The following is a 24575-nucleotide window of genomic DNA, read 5'->3' as shown; positions in this document are numbered from 1 at the left end:
TGAAGAAAATCCCTCATCGCTGATTCTGACGCTATTCGCAAGCCAGATACAAATATCTGTTTTTAAACAGATATAAACTACAGGTATTTCCATTTTTAATCTAAATATCTGTTTTTTGTTATTAAATAGATATGATATACATGTATATATTTATAGGCAAAATAAATAATATGTATTTTTATTAGAAATACCTGTATCTAAAATATAGATGACTCTTATTAAATTACAGATATCTCTATTTGACACAAATAAAGCTTCAAGAAGGTCAATCCAGTTATGTAGATTATCAATGTACGTGCGATTTTCTGATATTTATAGAACTATATCGTGCTTTAGACAGTTTTGCAGAATATACGACATCTTGTAGATATATCTTTGATACTAGACAAGTTTTGGCCGTGTGTTCCGGGAGCTATGATAATTAGTTAACCTAACATGTGGTTATATCATACAGGTCCTTCTGTACAGGGCACGTTTGGTTGGGAATCCTGGGACGTCTTGAACATTGAACACTTCTGCAGACATCCTTTAGTGTTTGCATATTTTATAAAGCTTTAAAGAAGGAAACAATATATCCTGTTGGTTCCAATCATGGTGTCTCCAAGCACATTTGGGCAGGAGGGGTCCGTAGTTTATATAGTTAACACAGACAGATGTGTGCCACTTCATTAGTCCAGAATCTAAGATATTTTGTACATCACAAAGCCAGACTAAACATCACAAAACAACGACATTATATTGCATATCTGTTTATTGCACAGCAGTGTTGGCTGACCTTTGGTCAAATTTGTGATTGCTTAGTAACATTAATTAATTCATGTACACATGTACATTGTGTTTATACCAGAAACAGTCTCTATCATAAAGTTTAAAATAAGCATGGGAATACACAGGAGTCGGCAGATCCTTGAAACAGCAGCCTCCATCTAGTGTACAGTATTATAATGGAGACATTGAGAACCTTACAGCCGACTGAATCAGTCTCGGTCTTATATATATCTACAGTACTGAAAACAGTCCTAATACTGTCACTGGTCATACAGAGTTGGAATATGTCATGTACATAGTGTCGTACAAGCTAAGGATGTAACATCAGGCAGCTAATATACTAGAAATCAAAGGAATTAATACTAGAAATCAAAGGAATTATGGAAATTGAAATGGAATGACATCCCAAATAAGATAAAAGAACAAATTGAAATAAGCATACTGGAAACCATATACCAAACCTGAGCGATTTATTCATAAGAAATGTAAGAAATTGATACCCGAACAAACCTTCCACACTCTAAAACACCAGTCACATGGCATAACACCAGTCACATGACTTAACATCAGTCACATGACATAACACTAGTCACATGACATAACACCAGTAACATTAACATTCCAGTGTCTACAACATCAGTCACATGACATAATATCTCTTTGTCTACAACATCAGTCACATGACATAATATCTCTTTGTCTACAACACCAGTCACTTGACATAATATCTCTTTGTCTACAACACCAGTCACTTGACAATATCCCATTGTCTACAACATCAGTCACATGACATAATATCTCATTGTCTACAACATCAGTCACATGACATAATATCCACTGTCTAAAATCTCATTGTCTACAACATCAGTCACATGACATAATATCTCATTGTCTACAACATCAGTCACATGACATAATATCCACTGTCTACATCAGTCACATGACATAATATCCACTGTCTACATCAGTCACATGACATAATATCCACTGTCTAAAACACCAGTCACATTATCCAGTTTAAAACACCAGTCACATGACATTATATCCAGTCTAAAACAGCAGTCACATGACATAATATCCACGGTCTACAACACCAGTCACATGGCATAATATCCACTGTCTACAACAGTCACATGACATAATATCCCATTGTCTTAAACACTAGTTACATGACGTAATATCCACGGTTTACAACATCAGTCACATGACATAATATCCACTCTCTACAACACCAGTCACATGACATAATATCCACTGTCTACAACAGCCACATGACATAATATCCACGGTCTACAACACCAGTCACATGACATAATATCCACTGTCTAAAACACCAGTCACATGACATAATATCCCATTGTCTACAACATCAGTCACATGACATAATATCCCACTGTCAACACCAGTCACATGACATAACACCCAACTGTCTAAAACATCAGTCATATGACATAGCACCACACTGTCTACAACACCAGTCACATGACATAACACCCCAATGTCTAAAACACCAGTCACTTGACATTACATCCCACTGTCTACAGCAACAGTCACATGACATTACAGCCCAATGTCTAAAACACCAGTCACATGACATAATATCCAGTCTACAGCAACAGTCACATGACATTACAGCCCAATGTCTAAAACACCAGTCACATGACATAATATCCAGTCTACAGCAACAGTCACATGACATAACACCCCAATGTCTACAATAACAGTCACATGACATAATATCCACTGTCTACAGCAACAGTCACATGACATAACACCCCGATGTCTACAATAACAGTCACATGACATTACACCCCAATGTCTACAATAATAGTCACATGACATTACACCCCAATGTCTACAATAACAGTCACATGACATTACACCCCAATGTCTACAATAACAGTCACATGACATAACACCCCAATGTCAACAACAGTCACATGACATTACACCCCAATGTCTACAATAACAGTCACATGACATAACACCCCAATGTCAACAACAGTCACATGACATTACAACCCAATGTCTACAACAACAGTCACATGACATTACACCCAAATTTCTACAACATAAGTCACATAACAACAAAATTGCCTAAATTTGATACTTTTTTACAGTATATTTTCTCCCTATGATTGAGTTATAACGATCATGATACATCACTTGGTTTACATTTTTGTAATTTAACAATAGTACACAAATATTAACTGATGATTTGTTAAGAAGTTCTGTACATGTATGTTTTTGTAGATGTTAGGGAAGAATGTATATACCAGCATGTAATTACAAGAGGTAGTAATTTATATCTGCATTAAAATCATTTAAATGTTGAGTGGAAGTCGTAGATACATACACATAAATGACTTTATATATTTACACATGTATGATGAATTACAAACATACGATTTACAGAATATCATTATCACAAAGTCAGTACAATATATACGTATATCATAACATGATCAATGAGTGCATGGGTGAAGGGTATTTCCTGTCCTGTGACGGACGGGTGAAGGGTATTTCCTGTCCTGTGACGGACGGGTGAAGGTATTTCCTGTCCTGTGACGGACGGGTGAAGGGTATTTCCTGTCCTGTGACGGACGGGGGAAGGGTATTTCCTGTCCTGTGACGGACGGGTGAAGGGTATTTCCTGTCCTGTGACGGACGGGTGAAGGGTATTTCCTGTCCTGTGACGGACGGGTGAAGGGTATTTCCTGTCCTGTGACGGACGGGTGAAGGGTATTTCCTGTCCTGTGACGGACGGGTGAAGGGTATTTCCTGTCCTGTGACGGACGGGTGAAGGGTATTTCCTGTCCTGTGACGGACGGGTGAAGGGTATTTCCTGTCCTGTGACGGACGGGTGAAGGGTATTTCCTGTCCTGTGACGGACGGGTGAAGGGTATTTCCTGTCCTGTGACGGACGGGTGAAGGGTAACATGAGATGCCTTCGACTATTCGGTGACCTACACACAAAAAGAGACCATACCTGAATCAAATACAATCAATAATATGATAGAAGTCCACATGAGGAAGTGTAAAATGAATTAAACAATGAGAATATTAAAAATGTAAATATATATATAGGTAAACTATAGGTTAAAAGTCTTGATTGTTGTGTTAATACTTAATAAGTACATGACATCACTGTATATATATCTTATAGTTTGGATAAAAAACAATAAAAATTTATTAGTCAAACCAGTTATACTTTACATCACAAGCAAAATTAAAAATCATGCGACTATTCCTGGTATAAATATTCGTATAGAGTAAAAAACTTTATACTTGCTTGTATAGCAAATTGAGGATTTTGTCATTAATCACATCCTAAATAAATTGTTCCCGTTAATATTCAAACAATTAAATTATATTATACATAGTAATTATTCTTAGGGGGGACAGGATTTGGTAGTGATGAGACACGATTGTCATAGGTCTGTATCACCATAGCGATTTCATACAATTCAATATCATTAAATCCCTTTTGTAAAAGTTTGAAAAAAATACCAGCTAATTATTGATGTAAAATATCATCTTTGATATCAAGGTATGTTCTGTTATACATACAATTAATGAGTAAATAAAAGATTTTTTTAAAAATACATCAACCTCATTCACATCAAACTTAAAAAAAAATATACAACACTGAACAGAATCTAAAAAAATACATAAACTACAACGGAACATTATATAAGACATACAACAGGGTAATAACTGAACAAATACACATGTAGAAATGACAGCCATGTAAGAGATTGAGAGAGCGGGCTGGGTTTGTTTAGTCTACAGAGAATGGGGTAAAATGACAGCCATCGAGAGATTGAGAGAGCGGGCTGGGTTTGTTTAGTCTACAGAGAACAAGGTAAAATGACAGCCATCGAGAGATTGAGTGAGCGGGCTGGGTTTGTTTAGTCTACAGAGAACAAGGTAAAATGACAGCCATCGAGAGATTGAGTGGAGGGCTGGGTTTGTTTAGTCTACAGAGAACAAGGTAAAATGACAGCCATGTAAGAGATTGAAAAAGCGGGCTGGGTTTGTTTAGTCTACAGGGAACAGGGTAAAATGACAGCCATCGAGAGATTGAGTGAGCTGGCTGGGTTTGTTTAGTCTACAGGGAACAGGGTAAAATGACAGCCATCGAGAGATTGAGAGAGCGGGCTGGGTTTGTTTAGTCTACAGAGAATGGGGTAAAATGACAGCCATCGAGAGATTGAGTGAGCTGGCTGGGTTTGTTTAGTCTACAGAGAATGGGGTAAAATGACAGCCATCGAGAGATTGAGTGAGCGGGCTGGGTTTGTTTAGTCTACAGAGAACAAGGTAAAATGACAGCCATCGAGAGATTGAGTGAGCGGGCTGGGTTTGTTTAGTCTACAGAGAACAAGGTAAAATGACAGCCATCGAGAGATTGAGTGGAGGGCTGGGTTTGTTTAGTCTACAGAGAACAAGGTAAAATGACAGCCATCGAGAGATTGAGTGAGCGGGCTGGGTTTGTTTAGTCTACAGAGAACAAGGTAAAATGACAGCCATCGAGAGATTGAGTGGAGGGCTGGGTTTGTTTAGTCTACAGAGAACAAGGTAAAATGACAGCCATGTAAGAGATTGAAAAAGCGGGCTGGGTTTGTTTAGTCTACAGGGAACAGGGTAAAATGACAGCCATCGAGAGATTGAGTGAGCTGGCTGGGTTTGTTTAGTCTACAGGGAACAGGGTAAAATGACAGCCATCGAGAGATTGAGAGAGCGGGCTGGGTTTGTTTAGTCTACAGAGAATGGGGTAAAATGACAGCCATCGAGAGATTGAGTGAGCTGGCTGGGTTTGTTTAGTCTACAGAGAATGGGGTAAAATGACAGCCATCGAGAGATTGAGTGAGCGGGCTGGGTTTGTTTAGTCTACAGAGAACAAGGTAAAATGACAGCCATCGAGAGATTGAGTGAGCTGGCTGGGTTTGTTTAGTCTACAGAGAATGGGGTAAAAGTGAGAGATTGAGACACAAACCTTTGTCCACTCAGCAGGTATCATCATTTCTATAAAGTTAATTTGCTTTTGGAAATCAAAATTTCGTCCAGTTCCTTTTTTTTCGATTTATTTCTATTAAGTTAATTTTCTCTATTTTTATTGATAGCAACTAACTAAAAAATACATAATATTACATAAAATAAGCAAAAACAAACAAGGTACAAAAATAAATACAAGGTACACCAAATTGTTGGATCCTGGTATTCATTAATGCCTTGTAAAGATAATGAGACTGCCAGTCAGAAAGTGTGTGAAGATATAGCAGATCGCTCTTCCAAAGATTGAATAAAAAAAAACTATGTACGTAACCAATATTAGCAGATCTCTCTTCCATAGAACACAGACCAATTAAAAAAATCATAATGTACCAAAAAGTAACCAATATTGAATTGTAATAATTGAATGAGACATATCATGAGAACAAAACAATATAAAATTAAGTGAATGGTTAACTTTCACAATTGAAAACGAGTCAAAATATAGCGAGTCTCTGTAATTTGATAACGACCTGTATATACTCACGGTTTTGTTTTTCCACATTAGGCAATACTATAAAACATATTGTCCATTTGTAAGACCTGGGTTTGTGACAGTAACCATGGCATTTATTACATCTATAACTCCCTCCTCATCACACATACTGTCACCTGACCTGTCATTATTTATGAGGCTGTTTCAGTCTTTTAATGACAGTCTACAATGATGTGAGAAGATGCCATAAACATTGTTAAGGTACTTTGTGTACTTAGTATTGACAGAGAGGAGCCTCATAATTCATTCATGTACCCTCTCTCTATCAAAACTCATAAATCATTTAATTAACAATCTGGGACAAAATCACGGATACTTGTGGAGAAATACAGACTTTGTAAGTGTTGTGGATTGATCTGTTTATATTATGCACATGTCCCTCATAAAATGTATAATGTATATTTATGGCACTGTTGTAGATATGGCAAAATATAATATCTATATAAATGGTTAATAAAACATAGTACAAATGTGTATAAATAAATCTAACTGCCAAATATAGAAAAATATGGAAGAAAAAACAACTTTTTTCTAAAGTATAGATTTTAAAATACACCCGACTCTCCATCTCAAGTATCAACCAATCTCCTTAAAGGCCCTTGTACAATTTTCTGCATTTTGCATCAAACATTTCAATATACTGTGTACACTGTATAAGGTGCTCCATCACTGACAAAGCGTAGTTATGATAGCTTGGAAACAAGAATACCAGGTAAGTTGTTTTATATGTTAACTCAATTAAAATCATTCTTATCTCTCTATGTTTACACTGGATACCTTGTATTTCTACATATTGAAAGTCAGAGAAAAGAAGAAAAAAAACAATTCCCATGCTATGACGACTAGAGTTATGGCTATCAAGGATGACATGTACACATTATTACAGATAGAGGCTTGTACATACGCGTTAGAAATGTTGAATTCATGTAAAAATATATTCAAGTTCAATTATTTTCAACAACATCTGGACATTAACATCAAAATATTATCATCAAAAAATATTCTCATATCACTGTGATGAGGACGAACTCCACTAATCATACAAAAATAATTTTGAAAGACTTCAATATTCAAACAAGATCAAAACAAGAGCTATAACTCTTCATGGACAGATGTCCGCTGTGTGGCTCCCCTCAATGTTTTCCTGGGAGGCCGACAGACTTGTGAGAACTTTATGAGCTTGAGTCCTCGCTAATTCTTTGTAGTTAGGGTCCAGTGTATACCACATAGCCACAGCACACCTCTGGCCTTTTGTCACGCTATTCACCCCATGGAGATGTGCAGCATTAAAACCAACAATTCGTCCACATTTAGGTTTGAGAGTAACCTGTACGAGATAATGATACCACAGATATAACAATATCGAGTAGTCAATACTCCTTATTCTCTGTTATATATCAAGTTCACATTCTTAATAGGGGAAAAAAAACATTGTACAATAATGTTTTAGAAACTTTAACTGATTCAGACGAAATTTATAAATATATATAACTATACCAGGATATGCCTGTACTAGTCTCCACTATCTGTACTTACATCAGCACTTGTGTTGGAATGAGCAAAGAAAAATTCTCCACCTTCAAACTCTTCATTCAGATACATGACGGCACTGAAAGGATTAAATTTTTCAGAGCTAACAAAATGAAACCTTAATTGTTCAGTATTTTAATGAGGTATGACAGATGAACAACTTAGCTGTAATCACGCTGGACGAGGTATGACAGGTGAACAACTTACCTGTAATCACACTGGACGAGGTATGACAGGTGAACAACTTACCTGTAATCACGCTGGATGAAGTATGATAGGTGAACAACTTACCTGTAATCGCACTAGACGAGGTATGACAGGTGAACAACTTACCTGTAATCACATGACGAGGTATGACAGGTGAACAACTTACCTGTAATCACATGACGAGGTATGACAGGTGAACAACTTACCTGTAATCACACTGGACGAGGTATGACATGTGAACTACTTACCTGTAATTACACTGGACGAGGTATGACAGATGAACAACTTACCTGTAATCACACTGGACGAGGTATGACATGTGAACAACTTACCTGTAATCACACTGGACCAGGTATGACAGGTGAACAACTTACCTGTAATCACGCTGGACGAGGTATGACATGTGAACTACTTACCTGTAATCACATGACGAGGTATGACAGGCGAACAACTTACCTGTAATCACATGACGAGGTATGACAGGTGAACAACTTACCTGTAATCACACTGGACCAGGTATGACGGGTGAACAACTTACCTGTAATCACACTGGACCAGGTATGACATGTGAACTACTTACCTGTAATTACACTGGACGAGGTATGACAGGTGTACAACTTACCTGTAATCACATGACGAGGTATGACAGGTGGACAACTTACCTGTAATCACGCTGGACGAGGTATGACAGGTGAATAACTTACCTGTAATCACGCTGGAAGAGGTATGACATGTGAACAATTTACCTGTAATCACACTGGACCAGGCATGACAGGTGAACAACTTACCTGTAATCACACTGGACGAGGTATGACAGGTGAACAACTTACCTGTTATCACGCTGGACGAGGTATGACATGTGAACTACTTACCTGTAATCACATGACGAGGTATGACAGGCGAACAACTTACCTGTAATCACGCTGGACGAGGTATGACAGGTGGACAACTTACCTGTAATCACGCTGGACGAGGTATGACAAGTGAACAACTTACCTGTAATCAAGCTGGACGAGGTATGACAGGTGGACAACTTACCTGTAATCACGCTGGACGAGGTATGACAGGTGGACAACTTACCTGTAATCACATGACGAGGTATGACAGGTGAACAACTTACCTGTAATCACATGACGAGGTATGACAGGTGAACAACTTACCTGTAATCACGCTGGACGAGGTATGACAGGTGAACAACTTACCTGTAATCACGCTGGACGAAGGCAGGAAAGGAACGTTTACAGGTGCCGTCCTGAAGGTTTAGCTGACAGTTGTCACCGTGGACAGGGTGGCTGGGATCTGTCCGTCCAGTCTGTACACCTATACCATGAAAATAATATAACAGGTAACTAATTACATAGGTGTAACTACAAGGTGCAAAGCTCCCAGGCAGTTAATTATATAACTGCAACTGTACAGTTTGGTTTGGTTTGTTTTTGTTTAACGCCTATTAACAGCTAGGGTCATTTAAGGACGTGCCAGGTTTTGGAGATGGAGGAAAGCCGGAGTACCCGGAGAAAAACCACTGGCCTACGTTCAGTACCTGGCAACTGCACCACGTAGGTTTCGAACTCGCAACCCAGATGTGGAGGGCTAGTGATAAAGTGTCGGGACACCTTAACCACTCAGCCACCGCGGCTCCTGCAACTGTACAGATGTAATGTCCCCCGGTATCAACTGATTTTTTTGTTTTATTTTTACACCTTTCCTTTCAAGGATAATTTTCTACAAACCCCCAATTTTCCCTCACCATAATGACATTTCTACCTTTGTATTGGATCATTACACCTCTCCCCTCTCTAAAGTGACAAACCAACAGGCTATGTTCTCAAAGAGCTTCAGGTGAGGTTTGTTCTGTTTTAACTAAAATAACAACCATTTGAGGATTGTCCTGTTTTAACTAGATTAACAACCATTTGAGGTTTATCCTGTTTTAACTAGATTAACAACCATTTGAGGTTTGTCCTGTTTTAACTACAATAACAACCATTTGAGGTTTGTCCTGTTTTAACTAGATTAACAACCATTTGAGGATTGTCCTGTTTTAACTAGATTAACAACCATTTGAGGTTTGTTCTGTTTTAACTAGATTAACAACCATTTGAGGTTTGTCCTGTTTTAACTAGATTAACAACCATTTGAGGTTTATCCTGTTTTAACTACAATAACAACCATTTGAGGTTTGTTCTGTTTTAACTAGATTAACAACCATTTGAGGATTGTCCTGTTTTAACTAGATTAACAACCATTTGAGGTTTGTCCTGTTTTAACTACAATAACAACCATTTGAGGTTTGTCCTGTTTTAACTACAATAACAACCATTTGAGGTTTGTCCTGTTTTAACTAGATTAACAACCATTTGAGGATTGTCCTGTTTTAACTAGATTAACAACCATTTGAGGTTTGTTCTGTTTTAACTAGATTAACAACCATTTGAGGTTTGTCCTGTTTTAACTAGATTAACAACCATTTGAGGTTTATCCTGTTTTAACTACAATAACAACCATTTGAGGTTTGTTCTGTTTTAACTAGATTAACAACCATTTGAGGATTGTCCTGTTTTAACTAGATTAACAACCATTTGAGGTTTGTCCTGTTTTAACTACAATAACAACCATTTGAGGTTTGTCCTGTTTTAACTAGATTAACAACCATTTGAGGTTTGTCCTGTTTTAACTAGATAAACAACCATTTGAGGTTTGTCCTGTTTTAACTACAATAACAATCATTTGAGGTTTGTCCTGTTTTAACTAGATTAACAACCATTTGAGGATTGTCCTGTTTTAACTAGATTAACAACCATTTGAGGTTTGTCCTGTTTTAACTACAATAACAATCATTTGAGGTTTGTCCTGTTTTAACTACAATAACAACCATTTGAGGATTGTCCTGTTTTAACTAGATTAACAACCATTTGAGGATTGTCCTGTTTTAACTAGATTAACAACCATTTGAGGATTGTCCTGTTTTAACTAGATTAACAACCATTTGAGGATTGTCCTGTTTTAACTAGATTAACAACCATTTGAGGTTTGTCCTGTTTTAACTAGATTAACAACCATTTGAGGATTGTCCTGTTTTAACTAGATTAACAACCATTTGAGGATTGTCCTGTTTTAACTAGATTAACAACCATTTGAGGTTTGTCCTGTTTTAACTACAATAACAATCATTTGAGGTTTGTCCTGTTTTAACTAGATTAACAACCATTTGAGGATTGTCCTGTTTTAACTAGATTAACAACCATTTGAGGATTGTCCTGTTTTAACTAGATTAACAACCATTTGAGGTTTGTCCTGTTTTAACTACAATAACAATCATTTGAGGTTTGTCCTGTTTTAACTAGATTAACAACCATTTGAGGATTGTCCTGTTTTAACTAGATTAACAACCATTTGAGGTTTGTCCTGTTTTAACTAGATTAACAACCATTTGAGGTTTGTCCTGTTTTAACTAGATTAACAACCATTTGAGGTTTGTTCTGTTTTAACTAGATTAACAACCATTTGAGGATTGTCCTGTTTTAACTAGATTAACAACCATTTGAGGTTTGTCCTGTTTTAACTACAATAACAACCATTTGAGGTTTGTTCTGTTTTAACTAGATTAACAACCATTTGAGGATTGTCCTGTTTTAACTACAATAACAACCATTTGAGGATTGTCCTGTTTTAACTACAATAACAACCATTTGAGGTTTGTTCTGTTTTAACTAGATTAACAACCATTTGAGGATTGTCCTGTTTTAACTAGACTAACAACCATTTGAGATTTGTCCTGTTTTAACTAGATTAACAACCATTTGAGGTTTGTTCTGTTTTAACTAGACTAACAACCATTTATACGACTCATGTTGTTTATGTTTGATAATATAAATGGATACATCAACCGGAATTCTATAGGGAATACATTCCAGTGGTGAGCCTTCCAAAAGGACAGTTATACATATTAACCTAAATAACAACATTGTTCAGGCAGAGAAAAAACATGGTGGTAATATTATTCATGTTTAATTGTAATATCATTTATGTTGAAAATGTAATATTATTTATGTTAAATAGTAATATTATCCATGTTTAATTGTGGAGATAAATGTTTGACAGAGCTATAAATTTAAGTTCCTTTTTTCCTACTCTTTATCGTACCTTCTACAGCAGTGCGACACACGAGATGAGTGAAGTCAAAGTAGAGTGGCTTGGTGAGATTGAAGAACTTCTCCACAAACAGACGACTGCGTTCACTGGCACTAAGATAAAGCTCCACAGATTCTTTACTCACTGCTCCAGTCTTTACCAGCTGTAATTTACATATATAACACAGCAATGTATGGAGGACTATCTTATGTAATTTACATATATAACACAGCAATGCATGGAGGACTATCATATGTAATTTACATATATAACACAGCAATGTAAGGAGGACTATCTTATGTAATTTACATATATAACACAGCAATGTATGGAGGACTATCTTATGTAATTTATGTATATAACACAGCAATGTAAGGAGGACTATCTTATGTAATTTATATATATAACACAGCAATGTAAGGAGGACTATCTTATGTAATTTATATATATAACACAGCAATGTAAGGAGGACTATCTTATGTAATTTATGTATATAACACAGCAATGTAAGGAGGACTATCTTATGTAATTTATATATAACACAGCAATGTAAGGACTATCTTATGTAATTTATATATAACACAGCAATGTAAGGAGGATTATCTTATGTAATTTATATATAACACAGCAATGTAAGGAGGACTATCTTATGTAACTTATGTATATAACACAGCAATGTAAGGAGGACTATCTTATGTAATTTATATATAACACAGCAATGTAAGGAGGACTATCTTATGTAATTTATATATAACACAGCAATGTAAGGACTATCTTATGTAACTTATGTATATAACACAGCAATGTAAGGAGGACTATCTTATGTAATTTATATATATAACACAGCAATGTAAGGAGGACTATCTTATGTAACTTATGTATATAACACAGCAATGTATGGAGGACTATCTTATGTAATTTATATATATAACACAGCAATGTAAGGAGGACTATCTTATGTAACTTATGTATATAACACAGCAATGTAAGGAGGACTATCTTATGTAATTTATATATAACACAGCAATGTAAGGAGGACTATCTTATGTAATTTATATATATAACACAGCAATGTAAGGAGGACTATCTTATGTAATTTATATATATAACACAGCAATGTAAGGAGGACTATCTTATGTAACTTATGTATATAACACAGCAATGTAAGGAGGATTATCTTATGTAACTTATGTATATAACACAGCAATGTATGGAGGACTATCTTATGTAATTTATGTATATAACACAGCAATGTAAGGAGGACTATCTTATGTAACTTATGTATATAACACAGCAATGTAAGGAGGACTATCTTATGTAATTTATATATAACACAGCAATGTAAGGAGGACTATCTTATGTAACTTATGTATATAACACAGCAATGTATGGAGGACTATCTTATGTAATTTATATATATAACACAGCAATGTAAGGAGGACTATCTTATGTAACTTATGTATATAACACAGCAATGTAAGGAGGACTATCTTATGTAATTTATAACACAGCAATGTAAGGAGGACTATCTTGTGTAACTTATGTATATAACACAGCAATGTAAGGAGGACTATCTTATGTAATTTATATATAACACAGCAATGTAAGGAGGACTATCTTATGTAACTTATGTATATAACACAGCAATGTAAGGAGGACTATCTCATGTAACTTATGTATATAACACAGCAATGTAAGGAGGACTATCTTATGTAATTTATGTATATAACACAGCAATGTATGGAGGACTATCTTATGCAATTTATGTATATAACACAGCAATGTAAGGAGGATTATCTTATGTAATTTATATATATAACACAGCAATGTAAGGAGGACTATCTTATGCAATTTATGTATATAACACAGCAATGTAAGGAGGACTATCTTATGTAACTTATGTATATAACACAGCAATGTATGGAGGACTATCTTATGCAATTTATGTATATAACACAGCAATGTAAGGAGGACTATCTTATGTAACTTATGTATATAACACAGCAATGTAAGGAGGATTATCTTATGTAATTTATATATAACACAGCAATGTATGGAGGACTATCTTATTTAATTTATATATATAACACAGCAATGTATGGAGGACTATCTTATGTAATTTATATATAACACAGCAATGTAAGGAGGACTATCTTATGTAATTTATATATAACACAGCAATGTATGGAGGACTATCTTATGTAATTTATGTATATAACACAGCAATGTATGGAGGACTATCTTATGCAATTTATGTATATAACACAGCAATGTAAGGAGGACTATCTTATGTAACTTATGTATATAACACAGCAATGTATGGAGGACTATCTTATGCAATTTATGTATATAACACAGCAATGTAAGGAGGACTATCTTATGCAATTTATGTATATAACACAGCAATGTAAGGAGGACTATCTTATGTAATTTATAACACAGCAATGTAAGGAGGACTATCTTATGCAATTTATGTATATAACACAGCAATGTAAGGAGGACTATCTTATGTAATTTATATATATAACACAGCAATGTAAGGAGGACTATCTTATGTAACTGATGTATATAACACAGCAATGTAAGGAGGACTATCTTATGTAATTTATATATAACACAGCAATGTAAGGAGGACTATCTTATGTAATTTATATATAACACAGCAATGTAAGGAGGACTATCTTATGTAATTTATGTATATAACACAGCAATGTAAGGAGGACTATCTTATGTAATTTATATATATAACACAGCAATGTAAGGAGGACTATCTTATGTAACTGATGTATATAACACAGCAATGTAAGGAGGACTATCTTATGTAATTTATATATAACACAGCAATGTATGGAGGACTATCTTATGTAACTTATGTATATAACACAGCAATGTATGGAGGACTATCTTATGTAATTTATATATAACACAGCAATGTAAGGAGGACTATCTTATGTAATTTATGTATATAACACAGCAATGTAAGGAGGACTATCTTATGTAATTTATATATAACACAGCAATGTAAGGAGGATTATCTTATGTAATTTATATATAACACAGCAATGTAAGGAGGACTATCTTATGTAATTTATATATAACACAGCAATGTAAGGAGGATTATCTTATGTAATTTATATATAACACAGCAATGTAAGGAGGACTATCTTATGTAATTTATATATAACACAGCAATGTAAGGAGGATTATCTTATGTAATTTATATATAACACAGCAATGTAAGGAGGACTATCTTATGTAACTTATGTATATAACACAGCAATGTATGGAGGACTATCTTATGTAATTTATATATAACACAGCAATGTAAGGAGGACTATCTTATGTAATTTATATATAACACAGCAATGTAAGGAGGATTATCTTATGTAATTTATATATAACACAGCAATGTATGGAGGACTATCTTATGTAATTTATATATAACACAGCAATGTATGGAGGACTATCTTATGTAATTTATATATAACACAGCAATGTAAGGAGGACTATCTTAGGTAATTTATATTTTAATAACATTTACAAATATAACAACAGGATTTAACATTTATTAATCACAGCAAGGTAGGGATGACTATATTATTATGTAATGATAAAGGTCAACAGGTAATATATATTTGTGTGTGACTGTAATGTTAACAACACATTTCAGCAAAGTAATACAATTATCAGAACAAAAACAATATGATATGATAAAATTATCAAAATTAATCAATATCATTAACTTTAGAAATAAAAATTGAAATTCAAAGAAAGTGCAAAATATGATGTGTAAGGTAGAAAAAAACTGCTGGCCACCAATCTACAATATACTAGGATAAAATACTGACCATCAATGAAATGGAATAATATAAACATGCAGTTAGCTCCCTTTAAAGACCAGCTTTTATCCTTTGTATATGTACTGTATATACCGACAGACGTATTGTTTGTGTGATGGTTATACTGACAGACGTATTGTTTGTGTAGTAGTTATACTGACAGAGGTATTGTTTGTGTAGTAGTTATACTGACAGAGGTATTGTTTGTGTGGTGGTTATACTGACAGACGTATTGTTTGTGTGGTGTTATACTGACAGAGGTATTGTTTGTGTGGTGGTTATACTGACAGACGTATTGTTTGTGTGGTGGTTATACTGACAGACCTCATGGTTATACTGACAGACCTCATGGTTATACTGACAGAGGTATTGTTTGTGTAGTAGTTATACTGACAGAGGTATTGTTTGTGTAGTAGTTATACTGACAGAGGTATTGTTTGTGTAGTAGTTATACTGACAGAGGTATTGTTTGTGGTGGTTATACTGACAGACGTATTGTTTGTGTGGTGGTTATACTGACAGACGTATTGTTTGTGTAGGTGGTTATACTGACAGACGTATTGTTTGTGTGGTGGTTATACTGACAGACGTATTGTTTGTGTGGTGGTTATACTGACAGACGTATTGTTTGTGTAGTTATACTGACAGACGTATTGTTTGTGTGGTGGTTATACTGACAGATGTATTGTTTGTGTGGTAGTTATACTGACAGACGTATTGTTTGTGTACTGTATATACTGACAGACGTATTGTTTGTGTGGTGGTTATACTGACAGATGTATTGTTTGTGTGTGGTTATACTGACAGACGTATTGTTTGTGTGGTGGTTATACTGACAGACGTATTGTTTGTGTGGTAGTTATACTGACAGACGTATTGTTTGTGTGGTGGTTATACTGACAGACGTATTGTTTGTGTGGTTATACTGACAGACGTATTGTTTGTGTGGTGTTATACTGACAGACGTATTGTTTGTGTGGTGGTTATACTGACAGACGTATTGTTTGTGTGGTGGTTATACTGACAGATGTATTGTTTGTGTGGTGGTTATACTGACAGACGTATTGTTTGTGTGGTGTTATACTGACAGACGTATTGTTTGTGTGGTGGTTATACTGACAGATGTATTGTTTGTGTGGTGTTATACTGACAGACGTATTGTTTGTGTGGTGGTTATACTGACAGACGTATTGTTTTTTATTGTGAATTTGGCAGAAATCTTTCATCTTCTAATTTTGCTTGAATTAAATTTCATCCTTACTTAGAATATCTTTGACTTGAGTATTCTATGCTGTTTTTGTCAGTTTTTCTTTCATATGATAAACATAATTTTTTTCATTTATCTTAATTGGATTCATTTAATGTATACATACAGGTAATTTAAAACCTGTAAGTTTCATAAATCCTACATGATACCACAAGATACCACAAGATACAACAAGATACTTTCAGGTTTTGGAATAGTTTTACAAACCTTGATGGCACGCCTGATTGTGAGTCCCTCAAATATCTCATTATCTGTATGTGGAGATATAGCCACCGCTTCATAGTTGCCTTTCTCGCTGTACCCATCACCAATTATACCTCCATTCTAACGAGGAGAACCGCATGCATGTCAGTAAATATAGGTTATAATATAAACATACCCAAAGTAAACAATACGTAAGGTAAGATCCATCTAAATGACAGGTCATTGTGAATCATAAGTATGTTATGATTTCTACAATGTGGAATCTACATATGTGTGTCAGTGCAAAGACTATAGACAATGAAAAAAGATGAAGATGTCTTGTGTATAAATGATTTATATAAGATATACATGTATAGATAAGTATTAAAAGTAATACAGGTAACCACAGGTAATCTATCACACAGGTAATCTATCACACAGGTAATCTATTACACAGGTAATCCATCCCACAGGTAATCTATTACACAGGTAATCTATCCCACAGGTAATCTATTACACAGGTAATCTATCACACAGGTAATATATTGCCCAGGTAATCTATCACACAGGTAATCTATCACACAGGTGATCTATTACACAGGTAATCTATTACACAGGTAATCTATCACACAGGTAATCTATCCCACAGGCAATCTATCGCACAGGCAATCTATCGCACAGGTTATCTATCACACAGGTAATCTATCACACAGGTAATCTATTACACAGGTAATATATCACACAGGTAATCTATCACACAGGTAATCTATCACGCAGGTAATTCATCCCACAGGTTATCTATCACACAGGTAATCTATCACACAGGCAATATATTACACAGGCAATCTATTACACAGGTAATCTATTACACAAGTAATCTATTACACAAGTAAACCTTCACACAGGTAATCTATCACACAGATAATCCATCCCACAGGTAATCTATTACACAGGTAATCTATCCCACAGGTAATCTATCACACAGGTAATCTATTACACAGGTAATCTATCACACCGGTAATCTACCACACAGGTAATCTAGAACACAGGTAATCTATCACACAGGCAATCTATCACACAGGTAATCTATTACACAGATAATCCATCCCACAGGTAATCTGCTACACAGGTAATCTAACACACAGGTAATCTATCACACCGGTAATCTAACACACAGGTAATCTATCACACAGGTAATCTATCAAACAGGTAATCTATCACACAGGTAATCTATTACACATGTAAACTATTACACATGTTAACTATTACACATGTAAACTCTCACACAGGTAAACTTTTACGCTGGTAAACTCTAACACAGTTAATCTATTACACAGGTAATTTATCACACAGGTAATTTATCACACAGGTAATCTATCACACAGGTAATCTATCACACAGGTAATCTACCACACAGGTAATCTAGAACACAGGCAATCTATCACACAGGTAATCTATTACACAGATAATCCATCCCACAGGTAATCTGCTACACAGGTAATCTAACACACAGGTAATCTATCACACAGGTAATCTAACACACAGGTAATCTATCACACAGGTAATCTATCAAACAGGTAATCTATCACACAGGTAATCTATTACACATGTAAACTATTACACATGTTAACTATTACACATGTAAACTCTCACACAGGTAAACTTTTACGCTGGTAAACTCTAACATAGTTAATCTATTACACAGGTAATTTATCACACAGGTAATTTATCACAAAGGTAATCCATCCCACAGGTAAACAATCACACATGTAAACTATTACAACAGGTAAACTCTCCAACAGGTAAATTATTACACAGGTAAACTATTACACCTGTTAGGTACAAATCTTAACTGTCTGCATTTTTTCAACCTCACAAGGCTTGATGCAAGGGAAGGGGTTATCTCCCTTTCTTTACTCCATGTATGTGAATGATTTAGAAAATGAGTTTATTAACACCTCCTGTGACGCTTTATTCTAAAGATATAAATTTGTTCCTTCTAATGTATGAAGATGACACTGTCCTCTTTTCAGAAGTTACTTCTGGTTTGCAGAAAATGTTAAACTCTCTAAAACAGTACAGTGACAAATGGCGCAGCTTACCGTTAATACTGAGAAAACAAAAATTATTGTATTCCTTAATGGCAGAAAATTACATGTTAATGAGACTTTTTATTAATAATGACAATGAAATAGAAATTGTTGATAAATTTACCTATCTTGGTGTACTGTTTAACTTTAATTGGAAATTTACAAAAACGCAATCAACAATCACTGAACAAGGTCGAAAATGTATGTATAATGCATTACGTATTTGTAATAGTTTGTCCCTCAATGTAGAATCTAAACTGAATGTTTTTTATGTTTATGTATCCTCTGTTCTTAATTATGGTTGCGAAACATGGCGTTTTAATGCTGCGGAATCTGTAGAGAAAGTTCATGTTGATTTTTTAAAAAGAATATTGTATGTTAAGAAGAGTACGCCATCTTTTATGGTTAATACTGAATTAGGACGCCTGCTGTCTACATATAACCAGCAAATATTGAATTATTAAATATTGGTTCACATCAACACACATACTGAACACATCAACACATATTCTGAACGCATCAACACTTAATGAACACAATTATGCATTTCAATCCATTCTAAATCCCCAGGTAATCTGACAGTTTGGACTGATGATAAACAAATTTTAACTGTACTAAATATGATATGATGTAACCAACACCAGACAGTATAGCCCCGTCTTATAATGAACCACCGACCCAGAAGCACCGTACATGTGTGCAGTAATACCTCAGTCGCGACCGTCACACTGAGACCCCTGAATATCTCCCATTTTGTGTGGGGACTAGCTTTCTTATAGCCATCACCAATGACACCTTCCTTCAGGAAAATCAGAAACAGAGTCACAACTTATCATCCTATCCCTAAAGGTAATCATGTCTGGTAAATCTCAACAAACCTTAACAAACTTCTAGGACTTCAAAATAACTTCTATACACTGTAAAATATATAACATATATAACATATATACATATGTAACATATATCTCAGTACTGTCTGAATTTCCTGAAAAAGAATTGAGATCCAGATGACATATCCTGTGTCTGAGCTTTAACTAATAATAAAACATTATTATAATACTAACATATATTACAGACTTCTGATACAGTATAATAACACATATTCCAGACTTCCGTTACGACGTAATAACACACATTCCAGACTTCTGTTACGATGTAATAACACATATTACAGACTTCTGTTACGATGTAATAACACATATTCCAGACTTCTGATACAGTATAATAACACATATTCCAGACTTCTGTTACGATGTAATAACACACATTCCAGACTTCTGTTACGATGTAAAAACACACATTCCAGATTTTTGATACGATGTAATAACACGTATTACTGACTTCTGTTACAATGTAATAATAACACATATTACAGATTTTGATATGTTACCTTTGCCAGGTCAATGAGAGCGGAGCAGGCCTCCTCATCAATCAGACCGTCTGCTATTACCCGCTCATTTCTATGGAGTTCCTCGTTAGCCTGGACAACTACTGTACCTTTATGAGAATGGCAAAAGATATCTGTGTTAACCTGGATTTATCAAGCTAGGTTCAAGTATTTCACACAGTAATAGCAAACTATTATTATTTAGATAAAAGTTACACAAAGTTAATATTCAGATTTTAACTCCATTTCAAACTGTTATAGACTAGAATATGGATCAATATAAACAATCACAGAACTGGTGGAAAAGAAATATAAAGAGAATCTACAATGTATCACAAAAAAGAAATAAACCATTTGTTGTTTCCTTCTCCGTTAAAGTCACCTGACAACTAATGCATGTTGCAAATGAAGTATAAATGTACTAAACTATACACTGAATCATACATTCTTGAGAAAACCTAACCTTCTTTTTCAAACTTCTGAAGAATGACAGAATTATTGATGGCTGATCTTTGGTCCTCCAGACTGAGTAGATAGGTCTTGGCTTTACGGATGATGGGGTTGTCATGACGACGGTCTGAGGTATACGTTATTACCATAGCACATCTTTGAGTCTTGGATGGAATGATTCCGTGTCTATCGGAGGCTTCAAAACCTACCAAGTGTCCACATTTTATACTACCGGGCAAGGACGAAGACTGGAAGGGAAGAAGGGCAGAAAATATCTGGATGTGTTTTCATTCTGCTGATCAATATATCATTTCATATTTTTCCTGAAAATATAATTGACTTCATACAAAACACCAGAGATATTAACAATACATTGATGATGGTACTACAGTAACGACAGTCCCGATATAAACCCACTGTAGGTATCCAGCAGTAAGCCTATATCTAGTGATAGGCTCATTCATATGTATTGCAGTAAACATTTTTTGTCCTGTAATAAGCCCACCCACAACTTTGAGTGAGAGGTGAGGTATGAATGGCTTCCGTCTTATTACAGGATAAATACACTACCTCCTGGTCGGTATGCCTGGTTCCAATTCCATGAAGCCTGACACTATCATGTTTAATTCCAGGCCTGGTGAAAACATTACATATTTAAAATAGATATATCAGGTTATCAAACCTACATACCTAGCCTTGGTTTAGGAATCTGACATACCTTGGTTAGGGAATCTGACTTACCTTGGTTTGGGAATCTGACTTACTTCGGTTTGAGAATCTGACTTACCTTGGTTTGGGAATCTGACTTACCTTGGTTTGGGAATCTGACATACCTTGGTTTGGGAATCTGACATACCTTGGTTTGGGAATCTGACTTACAATGGTTTGGGAATCTGACTTACCTTGGTTTGGAATCTGACATACCTTGGTTAAGGAATCTGACATACCTTGGTTTGGGAATCTGACTTACCTTGGTTTGGGAATCTGACATACCTTGGTTTGGGAATCTGACTTACCTTGGTTTGGGAATCTGATTACCTTGGTTTGGGAATCTGACTTACCTTGGTTTGGGAATCTGACATACCTTGGTTTGGGAATCTGACTTACCTTGGTTTGGGAATCTGACTTACCTTGGTTTGGGAATCTGACTTACCTTGGTTAAGGAATCTGACATACCTTGGTTTGGGAATCTGACTTACCTTGGTTAAGGAATCTGACATACCTTGGTTTGGGAATCTGACTTACCTTGGTTAGGGAATCTGACTTACCTTGGTTTGGGACTCGGACTTACCTTGGTTTTAGAATCTGACTTACCTCGGTTTGGGAATCTGACTTACCTCGGTTTGGGAATCTGACTTACTTCGGTTTGAGAATCTGACTTACCTTGGTTTGGGAATCTGACTTACCTTGGTTTGGGAATCTGACTTACCTTGGTTTGGGAATCTGACATACCTTGGTTTGTGAATCTGACATACCTTGGTTTGTGAATCTGACATACCTTGGTTTGGGAATCTGACTTACCTCGTTTTGTGAATCTGACTTACCTTGGTTTGGGAATCTGACTTATTTTGGTTTGGGAATCTAACCTACCTTGGTTTTAGAATCTGACTTACCTTGGTTTGAGAATCTGACTTACAATGGTTTGGGAATCTGACATACCTTGGTTTGGGAATCTGACTTACCTTGGTTTGGGAATCTAACTTACCTTAGTTTGGGAATCTGACATACAATGGTTTGTGAATCTGACTTACCTTGGTTTGGGAATCTGGCTTACCTTGGTTTGTGAATCTGACCTACCTTGGTTTGGGAATCTGACTTACCTTGGTTTGGGAATCTGACTTACCTTGGTTTGGGAATCTGACCATACCTTGGTTTGGGAATCTGACTTACCTTGGTTTGGGAATCTAACTTACCTTGGTTTGGGAATCTGACCTACCTTGGTTTGGGAATCTGACATACCTTGGTTTGGGAATCTGACTTACCTTGGTTTGGGAATCTGACTTACCTTGGTTTTAGAATCTGACCTACCTTGGTTTGAGAATCTGACTTACCTTGGTTTGGGAATCTGACTTACCTTGGTTTGGGAATCTGACTTACCTTGGTTTGGGAATCTGTCTTACCTTGGTTTGGGAATCTGACTTACCTTGGTTTGGGAATCTGACTTACCTTGGTTTGGGAATCTGGCTTACCTTGGTTTGAGAATCTGACTTACCTTGGTTTGAGAATCTGACTTACCTTGGTTTGAGAATCTGACTTATTTTGGTTTGGGAATCTGACTTACCTGTTTCCTCCTCCACCTGTCCAGGAAGTAGATTTCACTGTCATCGTTGTCTGTCAGGTAAGACACACTCCTAAAGAACAGACAACAAACTATACACTACAAAGGAATAGGTGTTTGGAGTGATTCAGTCAGATACAATGCAGATCAATTTTTTTCTTCATCCCTAGAATGACAAGCCACTTCATTATACCAAATATGATGTACATGGCTCAAGCTATCTACCACAGAAAATTGGTTGAATTCTGACTAATGGTTTCGACAATTTTTTTTTTTAATTTAAAGAAGATGGAAGACAGCTGAAAAAGATGAAATCCTTCCAAATTAACTCACTGTAATACCTTGATGAGAATTTAATGAACTCAAATATTAAGACAAATGTTGAAAAGCTTGTTTCCCTCTGTAAGGGTTCCTGATACATTAAGTTTAACATATCGAGGACTTACATGTAGTCATTGTGTGAGTCATCCTCCAACATTTCCGTATCATCCACACACTGTCCTGTCTCCTGGGGGACACAAGGGACCTCACCTAGAGGTACAGACATAACAGTACTAAAGTCTCTGGGGGACACAAGGGACCTCACCTAGAGGTACAGACATAACAGTACTAAAGTCTCTGGGGGACACAAGGAACCTCACCTAGAGGTACAGACATAACAGTACTAAGTCTCTGGGGGACACAAGGGACCTCACCTAGAGGTACAGACATAACAGTACTAAAGTCTCTGGGGGACACAAGGAACCTCACCTAGAGGTACAGACATAACAGTACTAAAGTCTCTGGGGGACACAAGGGACCTCACCTAGAGGTACAGACATAACAGTACTAAAGTCTCTGGGGGACACAAGGGACCTCACCTAGAGGTACAGACATAACAGTACTAAAGTCTCT

General features: G+C 35.8%; 1 protein-coding gene across 1 annotated transcript in view; it reads right to left on the bottom strand.

Annotated features, from left to right (window-relative positions):
- Positions 1-7418: 7418 nt before the first annotated feature.
- Positions 7419-24575, bottom strand: part of LOC117335915 (prolyl 3-hydroxylase 1-like) — a 65020-nt gene continuing 47863 nt past the window's right edge. The window contains exons 10-18 of the mRNA XM_033896196.1: positions 24128-24212; positions 23685-23754; positions 21417-21651; positions 20957-21063; positions 17501-17617; positions 12200-12350; positions 9256-9373; positions 7853-7925; positions 7419-7643 (exon numbers count right to left, since the gene is read on the bottom strand). Of these exons, the coding sequence (XP_033752087.1) occupies positions 7419-7643; positions 7853-7925; positions 9256-9373; positions 12200-12350; positions 17501-17617; positions 20957-21063; positions 21417-21651; positions 23685-23754; positions 24128-24212 (1181 nt within the window). The remainder of the gene's footprint in view (positions 7644-7852; positions 7926-9255; positions 9374-12199; positions 12351-17500; positions 17618-20956; positions 21064-21416; positions 21652-23684; positions 23755-24127; positions 24213-24575) is intronic.

The sequence above is a fragment of the Pecten maximus genome, chromosome 10 (genome assembly GCF_902652985.1).
Source record: "Pecten maximus chromosome 10, xPecMax1.1, whole genome shotgun sequence".
Taxonomy (NCBI): Eukaryota; Metazoa; Mollusca; class Bivalvia; order Pectinida; family Pectinidae; genus Pecten; species Pecten maximus.
Note: the sequence above shows the minus strand (reverse complement) of the source record. Positions and strands in the feature narration are given on the sequence as shown.